Here is a 14,862-nt window from a genome sequence, read left to right on the forward strand (position 1 = left end):
AAAGGAAGGCCCCTGAATTACCCCAAACATTTTTTTTAGGATAAAAATATTTCTGTCCTAATATGCTGGCAAATTACACACTGTGGGGGTTTTATCAGTTGACCTGCACTTAGCAGACAGTGTCTTATTCTGAAAGTAATAACTTTTTAAAAGTGTCGGAAGCAAAAAGAGAGAATCACACTAAATATGTAAAGTCCAGCATTATATATAGGCTCAGATTTTCACTCTGTTTTCCATTTTTCCAAGTTCAAATAGATAAGAATACTCTATTTTCATTTAACTTAGATTGGAATATTTTTTTCATTCCCGTGCCACACTTTAGGAGTATCTTAAATATACCTTTTAAAGCAGTTAAGAGCTGAAAGAGCTTAAATCCAATATTTAGAGCTGATTTAATCACTTGAGAGCTAGAGTATCACTGGTTATCCATATGGTTTCTGCTCTTGATATGCAATCCAAACAGGCATTTAGTGTGTGATTTCTTCTAAAAGGCCCACATACAAAATCAGGGGAATTCATAAGTCAGTTTGAAAATGCTACTAGGGCTCCAATGTGCTTTTTAGAGGTGCTTTTAAAATATTACCTAAAATACAACTTTCATATGTCCATTTTACTTGAGCACAAAAGAACTGAAATAGCTTCAGAAGTATAATTTGCATTAAAAAGTGAAAAAGAAAAGCCAAAAAAGACAGTTAATGGCTGAATGATAATGATTAGTGAAATAGCTTAATGCTTTCCTTTTCTGATTCCTTTATAGGCATGGAATGCTGTATAACAGTCTTAGTCTATATAATTAGAACCTGCACTGATAAGAGGAAAACTTCAGCCAAGGCTGTTATTTCAATCAGTTTATAAACAGCCTCCTCTCTCAAGTCAGGATGCATTCTCTGTGCATTTTTTCTTCATTGGGCAACAGAACTGAGGTATTAGGTGTCCTCTAGCAAGCTTTCAAAATATCAGATTATGTCCCACATGCACACGTTTTGTACAAACATCTACTCTGCTCCGAGATCTCTGGGAAACCAAATCACTGCCGAGAAATGATTATGTCTTTTCCAGCCTCCAAACAGGGTTTAAAGGTGCCTAAAACGATGTGAGAACCCCACATGATGGGGAGTGAAAGATGTGAAAAATACCCCGATCAATGTCAATGTAAAATCTTAATTTTGTATTTTTTTTTTTTTTTAAACCCACCTCTGAAAGTAATAAGGAATTTAGGTCAGTCACTTCCCAAAGGATCTAATTTTCCAGGTAAATCCATACTTCTCATAATCACTTCTAACCAACCCTGCTTACTCCACTATTATTAATTTGGGGACCTTCATAATGGGCACACATTTCCCTGAGGCTCCACACTTGAGAGAAGCCCCTGTAAGTCCAGGTTGCTACCAAAGACGGCAGTTTCATCTCTCAGCCTCAGCCATATGTTATTCCTCTGTCCTTTTGCCAGCTTTTGTGCTCCTGCTTCTTCTGGGTGAGCTGGTTTTACTTATTGATCCAGCTGAAAATCAGCTGTTTGTACAGTCAAACCAAACTGCAGGAACTCAGCAAGGGAAGGAGGTAGATGCACCTGCCCTGTTTTCAGTGATGTGGCACCAAAGCATTTTAAATAGATCAAGAAACCACATCCTTTCTCAGCACAGATGATCTTTGGAAAACACAACAGATTTAATAGTTTTTGAGAAACACCTGCAACAGGAAAAGTAAAATCAGACTTCACTGCTTTATTTCTGCTATTTTATACTGTTATAAAAAAGTGGTCAGAAGGACACAAAGTGTGTGTTGGGGGTATTTTTCCTCTTATTTTTAAAGGAAAAAAAACCCACCAAAAACCAAACCCACAAACCAACAAGACCCCTTAGGTCCTTCCTTGTCTGCAAGGCTTTGCAATGTCTGGGAAAACAAGCAAACGATGACTACCCAAGAGCTGAAAGCAGAAACCAGGTGTGACTGAAGGGGAAGGGACTTCTGGTCTCGCAGTTTCATATAGTTCAGCACAAATCATGCATCTATTACCACAGTTAAAGCTTGTGATTAATTTTATTCTGATTTGATATTCCTCTTGTTGTTAACAAGTAGTCAATTTCAGAGACCAATCAAAGACTGGGAGTTAGGAAATCTTTTATAAGGACTGTTTTCTTCTATATAAAGCTAAAAATGTTCAACCTCTGAGTTACCTCAGACTTGATGGTCTCTATCTCCGTGATAAAAAGTAATAGAAAGTACCATTAAATGAATAAGAAGTCGTCCAGCTTAGGGCTTTTTTAGGTACTCTTCATACATTACAAAGAAGCAAATCAATCACAAAGCTAATTGCTTAAAACCCCAAACAAAACAAATAAATCTTTGCAGACTACACTAAATACTGGAATACATTTAAGTGATTATTTACCTATTAAGAATACAAGATTTTATTTATTTAAAGATATAAACATATATATGTTCTGGCCACAATACTGTTGAATATAAACGCAGAGAAGGTAAGAAGCTGAGGAAGAAGAGGGCTTTGTGGATTCATACTGGGTTGTCTCCAAAGAGCTAAGTCCAGTCCCTTTCTGTAAGGCATCTCCCAGATAAGTCCCTCTGTCTTGCCTTGCCTTTCTATTCATGAGTCACACAGAGAATAAGACTACAGAAAGACCTGGAATTTTCCTTGCTTCACACTTTTGTTGGCAGACATTTTCCTATAGTAGCAACTTCCTATCTTGTTTCAATTTATAATGTAGAAGACATGAGGAACCGTAAAAAGCTCTATCATGCTGCATGTAAAGAGCCTAGAAATGTGTTGTCTTGCTATAAGTTGTTGTCTTGCTATCAGTAAATTTGTGAAAGGAAAATGCAAAGTTCAGGTGTATGGAAAGATGGGAAAGGGAAGTCCTCCTGCACCTAATAAGAAGCCTAATGTGCAATATAAACATTTGCTGAGAAATATTTGCATGGACAAATGGGTCCTTCGAGAATACTTAAATTTCATGGTGGGATTCAAACACTCACCATCCAGAGAGATGAGATACAAATGTATGTACAGCCATCCAAACAGTCTGGTGCGCCACTGCCCTCCATCTTGGTTAGCCCTGAGTAAATCAAATTCCATGGGGGCAAAAAATCTTACCAGATCCAATATTGATTATCTGGCCAGCATTTTTGTCAGGATTTTTACAAGTCCATGGGTAACACAGTGATTCTATTGCCTTCTGTTAGAGCATTGCTTCTGTTATAAGGGTTGCAGTAACTGCTTATAATGCCTTCTTGCAAAACAACAAGAGTCTAATGTTAGGGTCTTTTGTGTCACTTTGTTTCTGCCAATCAACATTGAGTCTGAGGCTCTGAGTCTGGGAACTAAAGACACATCTTACCTTCCAGGGCACTGGTGATGATGCTGACAGCGCTCACTGCCCTCTGCCTCTGAAAGGGTTCGTCGGAGTGGTCCACTGATGGGCGGTGGGGCATTAAAAGCTGCTTCTTGCTTGCCTCGTCCGAGGGAGAGGTCTGTTTAAATGAACACATTGGATCAGCAAAATAAAACCAAAGTAGATATGGGGTAGCATTTTCAAAATTGCCTCAGCATTATTTTTTCCCATCTGAAAAGTCCAAAGCTCACTGATTTCCCAATTAAGCACATGCTGTTGGTGTGCTGCTTTTGGAAATGCTCTTTGAACAATTTTGGAAACTGTCCTGCTCTTTAGCTTCATGTAAACAGGTAAAAGATGCGGGTGAAAATAAAAGGATACTTCTGATCCCAAAGAAACAGAAGAGCTGCTTTACCATGCTCTCTGCTTGTGAAAGAAGCCCTGCTTAATTACATTAATTATTCCATTAATTCTGAAATGTGTTAACTGTTTAATTATACTGCTAGAAGAGGAAAAGGGGCGTGGGCAACAGCTCCATTACAGGCCTCTGATATCAGACCAAGCAAACTGACTCCTCAACACATGTTTTTTCTTGTTCTGAAACACTGCCAAATCTCAGGAACATATTGTCATTCTGGTGATCTTTGGTGTCATGGATGCTGAAGCTCTGTAATTAGTGGAGAATCTGAGCTTCCTTTTTTCTCAGGAAAAGTAAAATATAACCCAAACCCCCTTGTTCTCATGTTTCAGAAGGAAAAGTGGTGGGTTTTTCTTTGTGAAAGAAAGATAGAAAATACCAGAAAAACAGAACTCCCAAATTGTCTTTATTTAATGTTTCATTTTAAATTAGTTTAACTTTTTGAAGGCTTGGGTTTCTGAAGTCAGCCAGAAACACAGTATAGCTGTAGACACACGCTGTACTAAATACTTTATATTGTCAGCTCACAGGAGCAAGATCTTAAGACTTTCACTATTACAAGCTCTCACTTCATACATTGACAAATTTTGCCTGCTTTACTCCTCCAGCTCTCTCACAGGTAGAAGGAAAGAAGGTGGTTGAGGTGTAAGGATCTGGGAAAGCCAAGTTCAGCATCATTCTCTGTCACGGACTTCCTGGTCAAGACATTCAGTCTCCCAAGATAAGTGTTTTAATAGCTTTTGTCATGCTCCTCCAAGCATACAGGCTGTGAGGTCCAAGACACTATGTAAGCAAGGAAGATGCACTGTAAATAGATGGGTCTTGATGGCTCTGGCAAGGAAATGTGAAAGGAGAAGAAATCCGTACAAAGATGATAACCCCTGGTTTATACAGATGTCAGAATAGCTGCTTTTGCTTCTCCATAGTCAAAATGAGCTACAGGATTCAAATGAGCTTCAGGAATCAGATTCAATATTCTGGATCTTCTCACTACTTGAGTCTGAAATGGCCCTAACCACCCCAAGCAGCGCCCAGGATGCCAACTGAAACATGCCATGGGCAGCAGCCCCACAGCTCTGTTGTCTGTGCCTGTGACATGCACCAGAGGGACTCAGGATCCCGCCTCTTCACAATTTCTCTACTAAAAAGGCTCTTCAAGAAAGGCAATTCCATGAGAACAGTATGAAAAAAGTACTGGAGCTCTGTGAGCTGTCTTTCTGGAGCGTGACCCCTTGAGAGCAGGGGACATCCCCTTGTCAGATGGTCACAAAGGACAAAGATGCTTGGCCACTGGTTGACACTGAAAATAATAGCCAGGATACTGCTCGCAGGTCACTTTAAAGTACTGCAGTTAAAAATACCAATTATTGCAAGACCAGAGAAGAATAACGACTTTTAAAGCAAGCACTTATAACCATTAGCTAAGCCAGGAAAGCAGTAATACTTCAAAATGTCTTTTTTTTTTTTTTCCTAAAATGTTCTCTTTTGTTAAAACAATTGGCTTATTGTCCATTCAGTTACTGACACAGTCATCTCAAAACGAAAGGTGTAACCAGAACCTATTCAAAGAGACTCTTACATCTGCACAATATAACAAGAAAACACTATCCTTGGCTTAGAAGCTGGAGAAAACCTGATGGTATTTCAGATGCATTAGTTCTCTTGATTCCCTTTGCCTCAAAAACATCCAATAAGAAACAAAGAAACAACAAATGTTTTATTAATGAAGAAAGCATCTGCAAAATTGCATAACCATTAGCACCAGTTTGGAGTAGGTAACAATTACATGGGACTGAAAAGAAATAACTAGACAAGGAGATAAAAAACATGAGGGAGACAAACTTTCAAGTAATATAAACTAAAAATGCAAAAAGCAAAGAAAAAGGAAACCAGTCAAATAAACCCCCAGATCTTCCAGATCCCTCTGTCTATAGAATGAACTATAAGAAAATTTCAAATTTCAAATTCCTCTGAACTGTGTAACTCTTTTTAAACTGTACCATCATCCCATCTGACCCAAATCTTAGGATATACCAGTAGAATATGTTTAGACAACCTCACCTCCAGAAGTACCACTTTTCTGACTGTCAGGAAAGATACTATATTCCTATTTACGCATGCAGAAATGTTTTTTGCAGGAGTTATGCGTTGGTGGCTTTTATCTGAAAGCCACCTTTTACTTACAGGTGCAAAGATAATTCACTGCAGAGGTAAAAAGCCGAAGAAAAAACATTCAGAGATTCATTCTTCTTATTTTTTGATTCAGCTAAACCAGGCTAAATAAAAAGTTAAACAAGTTTGGCATAACCTTCATAAAAAATAAAAAATAGCAGGGAACTGACTTTTCCCTAGGTTTGATGTGATATTGCCAAGTTTTCCAAGTCACACAGCAAAAGTTTGTCGCCAGAGCCAGGACACAGTGTCTGCCAATGTTGGGGTGGAAAAAATAGAATCATAGAATAGCTTGGGTCTGAAGGAATCTTCTAGTCCAACCCTCTGCAATGAGCAGGGACATCTGCAACTAGACCAGGTTGCCAGAACCACATCCAGCCCTGAATGTCTTCGGGAATGGGGCATTCACGAACTCCTCTGGCAAACCTACTCCATACTCCTATGCTTTTGCAGGAGGACACAGTCCCTTTCCCAGTAGGGCAGTAAATCTATCATATAGTCAGCCTGACATTTACTAAAAAGTATTTTTCCAGGAAAGAACATTTCCATCCAGGCAAATTGCTTAAAATTATTGAAGTTACTCAGGGAAGTTTATGAGCTTTGGTTCTTTGTAAAGAACAGATATGTGAGAGGATTTTTTTATTATTTATTTTAGAACAGAGATAGCTAATAGTCACACAAGGAACTGGCAGGTTTTGTACTCTGAGATAGAGAGCAGTTCCAGGAACTGGACAAACAAGGCAGCATAAAGGTTATCATCATTACAGAGAGAATATACACAAGCACATTTTTTCATAGTACTTATATTTCTACAGAAATTAAGTAAAAATAACAGCAGTCCCTATAGTTATGTAAGGATTGCCCTTAGGATCCAGATGAGAAATCACAATGGAGTTCAGCAGAGGCACCTCCAGCAGGATAAGATTATTTGTGTTCCTCCCTGATTGACTGGAAATGTTTCTCCTTTGGACTAGCTAAATTCTATAGGGACAAATATACTATTCAGTAATTTACATGTAAATGAGGATGCATAACGCTGCAAAATTACTTTCTTCTCAGTGCCTACAGTTCTGAACTATATCAAAACTGTTATGCGAAGATGGGCTTTTACATAGCAGCATTTTAAAGACCACATTTGGGAACCAGGACAGGTTTAATTTTCCTTGTACAGTAAAAATCTTTTCAAGCATAAAAAGAGGTGGACAGGCCACACCGTGAACAATGGACCCAGTAAGGCACTAGCACAGATATTTAATGAGATTGAAAGTGACCATAATAGCACACAACATTAGAAAGAAGACATTTAATTTTGTGGATGCTTGATTATTTAAAGAGATGCATTGTAAACTGGAGCAGATTGCAATATTTGTGTCAAACCTAAATGATTTACACTCAGGATGTGCTAAAGCAAAGCTTGAAATGAGCAGAAACTACAGCCACGGTGACAGCTCTTTGTGTCAGCAGCAAAGGGTTAGCTCGCTTTCATCCATATAACTTAATGGTGGTGATTGTTGGATGACTTATTTTGTTGGTATTTTTTTTGAACTAGGAAACTGCTAACACTTTCTTTTTTCACCAGTCCTGTGGCAAAGCAAGAGAGGAAAGACAGAAATTTTACCTCTGGGTAGTATTATGATGAACAAGAAAACTTCAAACCATTGTAGTCAGCAAGACAGGTTTTTGCTTAGTGACAAGAAAAGCCAAGGTCTTCTTTTCTGTTTATCTGTTTTTTTGGTTTGGTTTTGGTTTTTTTTTTTTTTTGGGTTTTGTGGGGGTTTTTATGGTTTGGTTTGTGTTTGTTTGTTGTTTTGGGGGGGTCTTTGATAAAAAAGACAATAAAAGTTCATCTAAAGGCAAGCTTCTAAATCCTTAGCTCAGCCCCTCGGTAAGCAGCCTGGACTTCCTCAAAGGCTCACTCCACACTGGTTTTCACTCCTGACAAGCTAGCAATACTCGGCATCTGTTTCCTAAAATTAAAAAGAGACATTCAACCAATAGGAAATTCAGGAAGAGTTGTATGTGCAGAGGCAGAAACCAGATAGCTCCAACCTCGGCTTCCTTGCCCATCCCAAAACCATGTCATGGGTGGCCCTGCTTTCCTCCTGGGCTGATGGGAAGCTCTGTTGAGCAGGTGCCCCAGGGAGAGCAAAGCAGTAAGGACCACCAGTTAACAGTCAGCTGCCTCTTGTGAGCAACCACCTCCTCAATCCTGCATCCTCTTCTCCACCAGTTCTAATCTCCAAAATAATGGAAAACTCAGGCTAAACTAAAAGCCTTGCCATTTCCATCCAGAGTTACAGAAAGGGCTCCAGCTGGGTTTAGGAGACAAGAGGGGATGCTGTGATGTGTATTTCTGAACTCTCAAGAAATTCTTGACAACCACAGGTGACAACTTACTCACCTTCATCAGATCCCATGGACAAATTGAGTGCCAGATAACAGCTCATTAACTTAATCCAGTTCTGCTCAAACAGATCAATACCTTGTGAAGAGAGATGTTATTCTAACCTCTTAACTAAGAAACACTAAAACACAACAGAGCAATACACAGCTACAAATAAATACCACAGGGATGTGCAGAAACTTTAGGTTGTAGTGTGCCCTGAAGTTACTTATATAATGTACAGACTTCCTCTAAAAAAGGCAAAATCCCAAACTCCCAGTCCAAAAATCAGCAGGATCATTTTTCAAATGTATCATTTTTCAAATCCCTGAGTTTCAGGCCAAACTAAAAAAAAAAAAAAGAAAAAAAAAAAGAAAAAAAATTAGGACTTTAAGCATAGTCACCATAGTCCTGCTTGTGTCTTATTTAATTATACTGGGCTAAGTTTGATGAAATCAGTAACTGCACCACTTGAAGAAGGCTGGTAGGAGAACATGACCAGCCTTGATTGAGTCCTCTGCAGGATACATCAGAGATATCCAGAAGAATAACTAGGATTTACCAGGGGTTTCTTGGGAAGAACTCCCTACACTCCTTGGGCCTGAATGCCTGCTACTCTTCACATCCAGGTGAAGACTGCCTGACCCAGAGCCACCTTTGTGGAGGGTGCTTGCAGTACATATTTTCAGATTGCACTATTTTGCTCTTCATATGACCTAGGTGGGTTTTCTAGCTTTAACACTGTAGTGTAACCCTCTGTGCTGCCAAGAGGAGCTTCCCATAAATACTACAATCACTCCTTGTGGGTGCCCTTATGTGGAAACATTAATGGGTGTAGCAAAGTGTGCAAAAATGCATGAGTTCCCTGCAGAGGATAGGATATCCCTCCTCTTGCTCATGGGCTGAAGCCCATGATAACTTGGCAGGACCACTTTGATGCAGAAGACTGCATGGATGAATGCCATTCTGCATGGAATACGCTGTCCGTGGCCAGAAAGCCTGCTGACCAGTCCAACTACCCCAGATGACAAGACTGAGGGTAGAAACACCATCCATTAAGATTATTTGAAACCTCTCCTGCTTTACTAGCTGTATTTAGGGATTAGGGGGAAGAGATGGCAAGTGCAAGCACACTCATAGAAACACACTCACATCCACCTGTGCTGAGCAGCCAGAGCCATCTGAAGAGTATTTGAAACTGGCTTTTTTAGCTTATACACTTTTCTGCAGCCAAATGTCAGGAGACCACTCATCTGAGCCACCAGCCTGAACGGTGGGATAACGTGCAGCAGCCACCTCTTTCCTGAGAGAGGGCACAAGCTGCACAGGTGCCTTCATGTCAGCTCAGCTGCTACCTGCAGCCTTTCCGTTGGCTGGGATAGGGAGTAGCAGTTACAATGCCCACAAAGGCATCATGGTCCCAGCTACTCTGCCTGGGGTAAAATCTGCCAGCTGAATGTAACTCAAACTGATCAGGCTAAAATTCACAAAAGTGGCTAGTGACTTCTTGTGCTTTCCCTGAGAAACCTTAGGAGATCCTGTTTAAAATCACCTGCTGAAACTATGGTCTGCTTAAGGGCTGCAGGCTGGAATCTCAAAACTAGAGATGGTCAGGTCTCGTTTGATGTTTACTATGCCTTTTAAATCAGAAGCACTCCTCCAAGCTTTCCCCAAATCAGAATTCAGTGGTCTCCCTTCTCAATAGCAATCAGACAGATCTGTGTTATGCTCATCTGATACTGCTGAGCATCACAGAGGGACCTGAAGAAAAGCATCTTCAAAACCTAATGCCGTAAAATGTGTTTTGCCAGCTCCATCAACTCAGACATTGTGTTCACATGAGTGAAGCCACACTTAAAACTCAGGAAGCTGCAAGTCAGAGCTTAGCGATACTTTTTTCTTGCAGAGATGCATTTTCATGTCCTGGTCCTTCATTTTTTTGTTCAGGGAAGACACAACAGATAGCACAAGTGGGTCCTTTTTCACTATGGCCTTACACTTGTACAAAATAAATAGCAGCTGCAGGGCCAGTGGGGTTAATAAGGTAGCTTCAGCTTCACCCTGCAACATCTTTCTTTTGCCTCCCATAAACGTATCAAGAGACTCTTAACAGAAACCAGAGCTGCTAACAAAGAACAAACTTAACTTCAAATTTTAACGAGAAAAAGATGAAAATAATCAAACACAAAGCCCAGAAGCATGTTGATTTGTCTCTGAGCATACTTAGGTGTTAGATTTTCTATTTCCTTCTCCCTGTGCTTCACAGCTGAGGCTGCCCGCTTGTGCCTGGCACTGACGATTCCTGTAGCAAATACATCTGTACAGCAATGGGCTTCTTGCCAACTAGCTTTTAACTCCAGCTCACATTTTCTGGATAGATTAGATACCAAACCTGTTTTGCAGAAGACACATCATCCTTCACATTGCATCACTGAATGAGCATTTGTTACTATAGCGCCTGGATGGTATTTCCTAGATGACCAGGGAACTGCCAAGTGAGCTCACCCACCAGGGCCATTCAATTTTCAGAATCCATTCTTTTAAAATGGCAGGAATCTCGCAAGCAAAAAGAAATGCCAGCAGAGCTCAAAGCCTCCCTGTCACCTCAGGACCCAACCCTGTAAAACACCAATATTTCCTGTGAAAGGTTGAGTGCTCTCACATTTTGTTAAGCTTTTTCTGAAAGCTGGGAGAGCCTCAGCAGCCTGCAGAGCTGCTTTCCTTACAGAGAAAAGGAGGACATCCACGGCTCATCTGCTCAGGCCTTTCTACTTCGGTTCAGAATTCTTTTTTCTTACATAAACTTTCTTCCACAGTTTCTTTAATACACATCTTTTTTTTCTTTGCACTAAGCTAAATCCAGTAAAACTCCACTATCTACAATCAGTGTTTCTGTTACTTAGCTGTCTAGAGACTGCTCTCAGGACTGATCTTTCTTGTCTGCCGAGCGTAAAAATGGGAGTACCAAAGTCCTAAATGAACGAAGGTGCGAACATCTGAAAAAGCCGCAACAGCCTCAAAACTGTCAACAAAATAGATAATTCTCACACCAACTAGCTTCCCACGCGCAGCACAGGCCCTCCTCTCATGTACAGTGTGAGAGTCTATTTGCAGGACTACAGGGAATGCCCTAGTAGGTGAGAAAAAAATTCAATCCAAAGCTTGAGAGGGAAGAAGCTGCCTGGCTCTAAAGGAAAAAAGCTGCTTCTCAGTTTACTGATAATCTGACACCACATCTGGGATCCATCTCACTCGCCTTTCTCTTCAGGAAATAACTAGCCTAATACATGTTAGAATCACATTTGCTCTTTTCCACACCAGTGTAACCCAGTTTTGGCACCTTGTTAACTCTGAGTGAGCTTCATCTCACCTGACTTAAGACATGTGCAATGTAGAGTTACTCATCTTGGGCTCTCCTTGTCATTAAAGGGAACAGAAAGAGGCACCTCCAGGGTCAGAGGTTATTCTGACCCATTTCTGATCTCTAAGATGAAATAAATCCTGCCCACACTGACCATAGTGACCAGACCTCTGTTGCTTTAAAGACTACTGAGAGTAATGAGTTCCAATGTAGATTATCTATAAGAGATAAATTCCCACTATATCGAACTGACAACCTGTCCAAATTTCCCTGCCTGTGTAGCAGCTATTTCCAAAACACCATCTCCTGGTTTTCCAAGTGAATTCGTGCTTGGGTCCTAAAGGTATCAGTTTAAATAGTTTTATTTATAGTCTCATTAAATATTTTGCAGCAGTGGTGCTTTGCAACAAAGATCTTGGCAATCTGCAAAAGGCTTAAAGTCTCTTCATTATCTACTCATCTCTCCTGGGTGTTACTTAAACTGGATGCTAAACCTTTCTGGGAAAAACTAAGAACAGTCCTCTAAGAGTAGTGATACAGAAGACTAAAAGTTAGATGCAAACATAGAGCAACCAATGGGAGAAAATGCAGTCTCAAGATGGTAAGATTCACACAGAACCGTTTTAAAAACATCATTTTCTAGCCACTGGACAATGTCACATATACAAATGCTCAAAGAAACCAACCTAAAAGTGCCTCTACAAGAAAACAAAATTCATATCAAACCCAGTATTTAGGTATTTGCCTCTAGCCAGCTCTGAAGAGTAAGTCTCACCAGAAGTCACGAATCATTCTTATGTGGCACTAGACACGCTCTACTTGTGTTAATGAGCCTGTTGCCTTCCCACCCAGCAGAGGATGATGGGTCTGGGTTTCTCACTGCAGACTACATATCATGTAAATAAGTTACAGCAAACTCCAACAACATTTAGAAGGAAATAGAGCGTGAATCACATACAAAAGTTATAAAGTACTCACCAGGTCGCCTGTCCCAGGTTTTTCCATAATAACTGGGGGGAGCAGTAACCCTGCAGGAGAAGTAGGGTCTGGGTTGAGTGCCCCGATGCCTCCTCCTATCAGGGAAACCACACCATTGCAATCCACTGAGCTGTTCCTTTTGCCCGTCTGGGTGTAGTTGGGAGTAGCAGGGTGAGAACTATGGCTCACTTGACTCTGCACGCTTGGACGCCTCCCAGATCTTGGAATTAAGAGAGAGCCCCGGTGGCTTTCATTTTCCCCAGCAGTGCTGATCTCATCATCGGCAAAATCTGTTTCGGAGCCAGTGTCTCTGCCACGGAGTCGGAAACTGAATATGCTTCCGTGGCTGGTTCTGCGCTTCACCAAGTTTGCATTGGGACCATAACTAATGCCAAGGAGAGTCTAGAAACCCCCAGAAAGGAAAAAGGGGAAAGAGAAACAACATTTTGCAACATGTTTTCAGGAGCGAGGAAGGTCTGGGGAGAGCAGCAAGTTCCATTTTAAATCGAGTGCGACAGAGAAAGCCTTAATTACACTTACTAAACCTTTGCAAAGTTAAGAGGTTGAATTCATAGCCACTAGGTATTTGTCTAATAATCGACAGTTAAAGATGTTCTGAAATGGGAAAGGTCAAGGTGGCATTCACCTCTCAGCATGATAACTTCCTTAGCTTCTACTCCCCTCCCATCTGATAAGTGCCAAAGGACCTGGGAAGGCAGCACAAGGAGTGGAAGACAGGAGCATGGAAAGGGATCCAGCTCCAGTTTACTGCATTATCACACATCTTCATAACAGCTAGGGAAGGAATGTTGCAGTAGGAGAAGAAGAGATAAAGAAATAGGGCAGGAAATGAACTGCAGGGAAAATGAGAAGAAGAGGGAAGAAGAAGAAGCAGAATACGACGGAAGAAGGTAACAAAGGAAAAGAAAATAAAACAAGAGCAAGAAGAGGGATATGGTTTATTAGTTTCTAAAATGATTATTCAAATGCACATAGCAGCTTTAAGGGATAGGTAACCTCAGTAAACACTCAAATGTCAGCCTTGACGATCCACTCTGAAATCAGCTAGTGAGAGTGCACCTCTGACAGAGCATCAGCAAGACGTAGCCAAGGACTGAACACACCTAAACCCTGGCAGAGTAAAAAGGATGTTCAGAAAAAACATAAGGAGTTCAAGTCTATACCCTTCCCTTGTATCTAAAGAGGAAATTACTGGAGTAAGAGCATTTAGGCAGAACGTACTTCTGATTTTATGGCCTGTGCAGAATTTTCAACTTCTTCAGAACTTTCTCATGAGCAAGGTATATACGAAGAGAGGTTGGATCTCCACAGCATCCACAAGCCAGATAAACCAAATGAAGCCCAATTTCATTTTGCACTATACCTTACACCACTGAGTTACATAATGATGCTATTTTGTGACACTAGTACAAGGAACAGTACAAAAACGAGGCCCATTCTAACTCAAAACAACCCATTTGGATTGCTACCACATTTTAACAGGTCAAAAATCCATGCCTGGGTTTCCATGGCACAGTCATTGAAACTGATTTCTGATGGCAACACACTTCCAGCTGCTCAGATAGCATCTGAATGATGACTCAGCCATACTCCCTCCAACCATGCCAGACGCAGCCTTGCAGAGAAGATTTACTATAAGCTTTGAAATGTGTCTCCATATTTCTCATGCATATGACATCCAGGGGCAAAAAGTGAAAACAAGAAGTCTTAGAAACAAACTGACAATGCATAGCTCCAATCCACGGTCATTCTGGTACGTGGTGTCTTGAAACCCATCCAGAATGAAACTAAAGAGCAATTCTAGCTTTAACAAAGGTGTAATTTGTAATGCCACCCACTCGACCAATGAGACAACAACAAAAACTATTAGATTAGAAATGCATGTCATTTACAGAAACCCAGCTCTGTGTAAATTTTGAGAGCTGGGGAGTCATTAATTGGTCACATTTACTTACATCACTTACATGTTTTCTGTGAGTTTTTTACGGTTGACAAATATATCTAAATTCACTGACAACAAAATATAAAAAGACTTAGCCCATTACATGGCTATTCAAAAAAAAAAAAAGAAAACCATCAAAACCAAACTGATTTAAACTCTGCCCTCAGTTAAGCAAAGACAAATTATCTGAAGTTATTTGTGATATATATTGCATGTGCAAATTCATTTTCATGCATG

General features: G+C 40.4%; 1 protein-coding gene across 1 annotated transcript in view; it reads right to left on the minus strand.

Annotated features, from left to right (window-relative positions):
• Positions 1–14,862, minus strand: part of SCN5A (sodium voltage-gated channel alpha subunit 5) — a gene marked incomplete at both ends in the record, with an annotated part of 172,527 nt that overhangs the window by 97,982 nt on the left and 59,683 nt on the right. The window contains 2 exon segments of the mRNA XM_080610362.1: positions 3,357–3,489; positions 12,663–13,064. Of these exon segments, the coding sequence (XP_080466488.1) occupies positions 3,357–3,489; positions 12,663–13,064 (535 nt within the window).

Source organism: Psittacula echo (assembly GCF_963264785.1).
Source record: "Psittacula echo genome assembly, chromosome: 2".
Lineage (NCBI taxonomy): Eukaryota > Metazoa > Chordata > Aves > Psittaciformes > Psittacidae > Psittacula > Psittacula echo.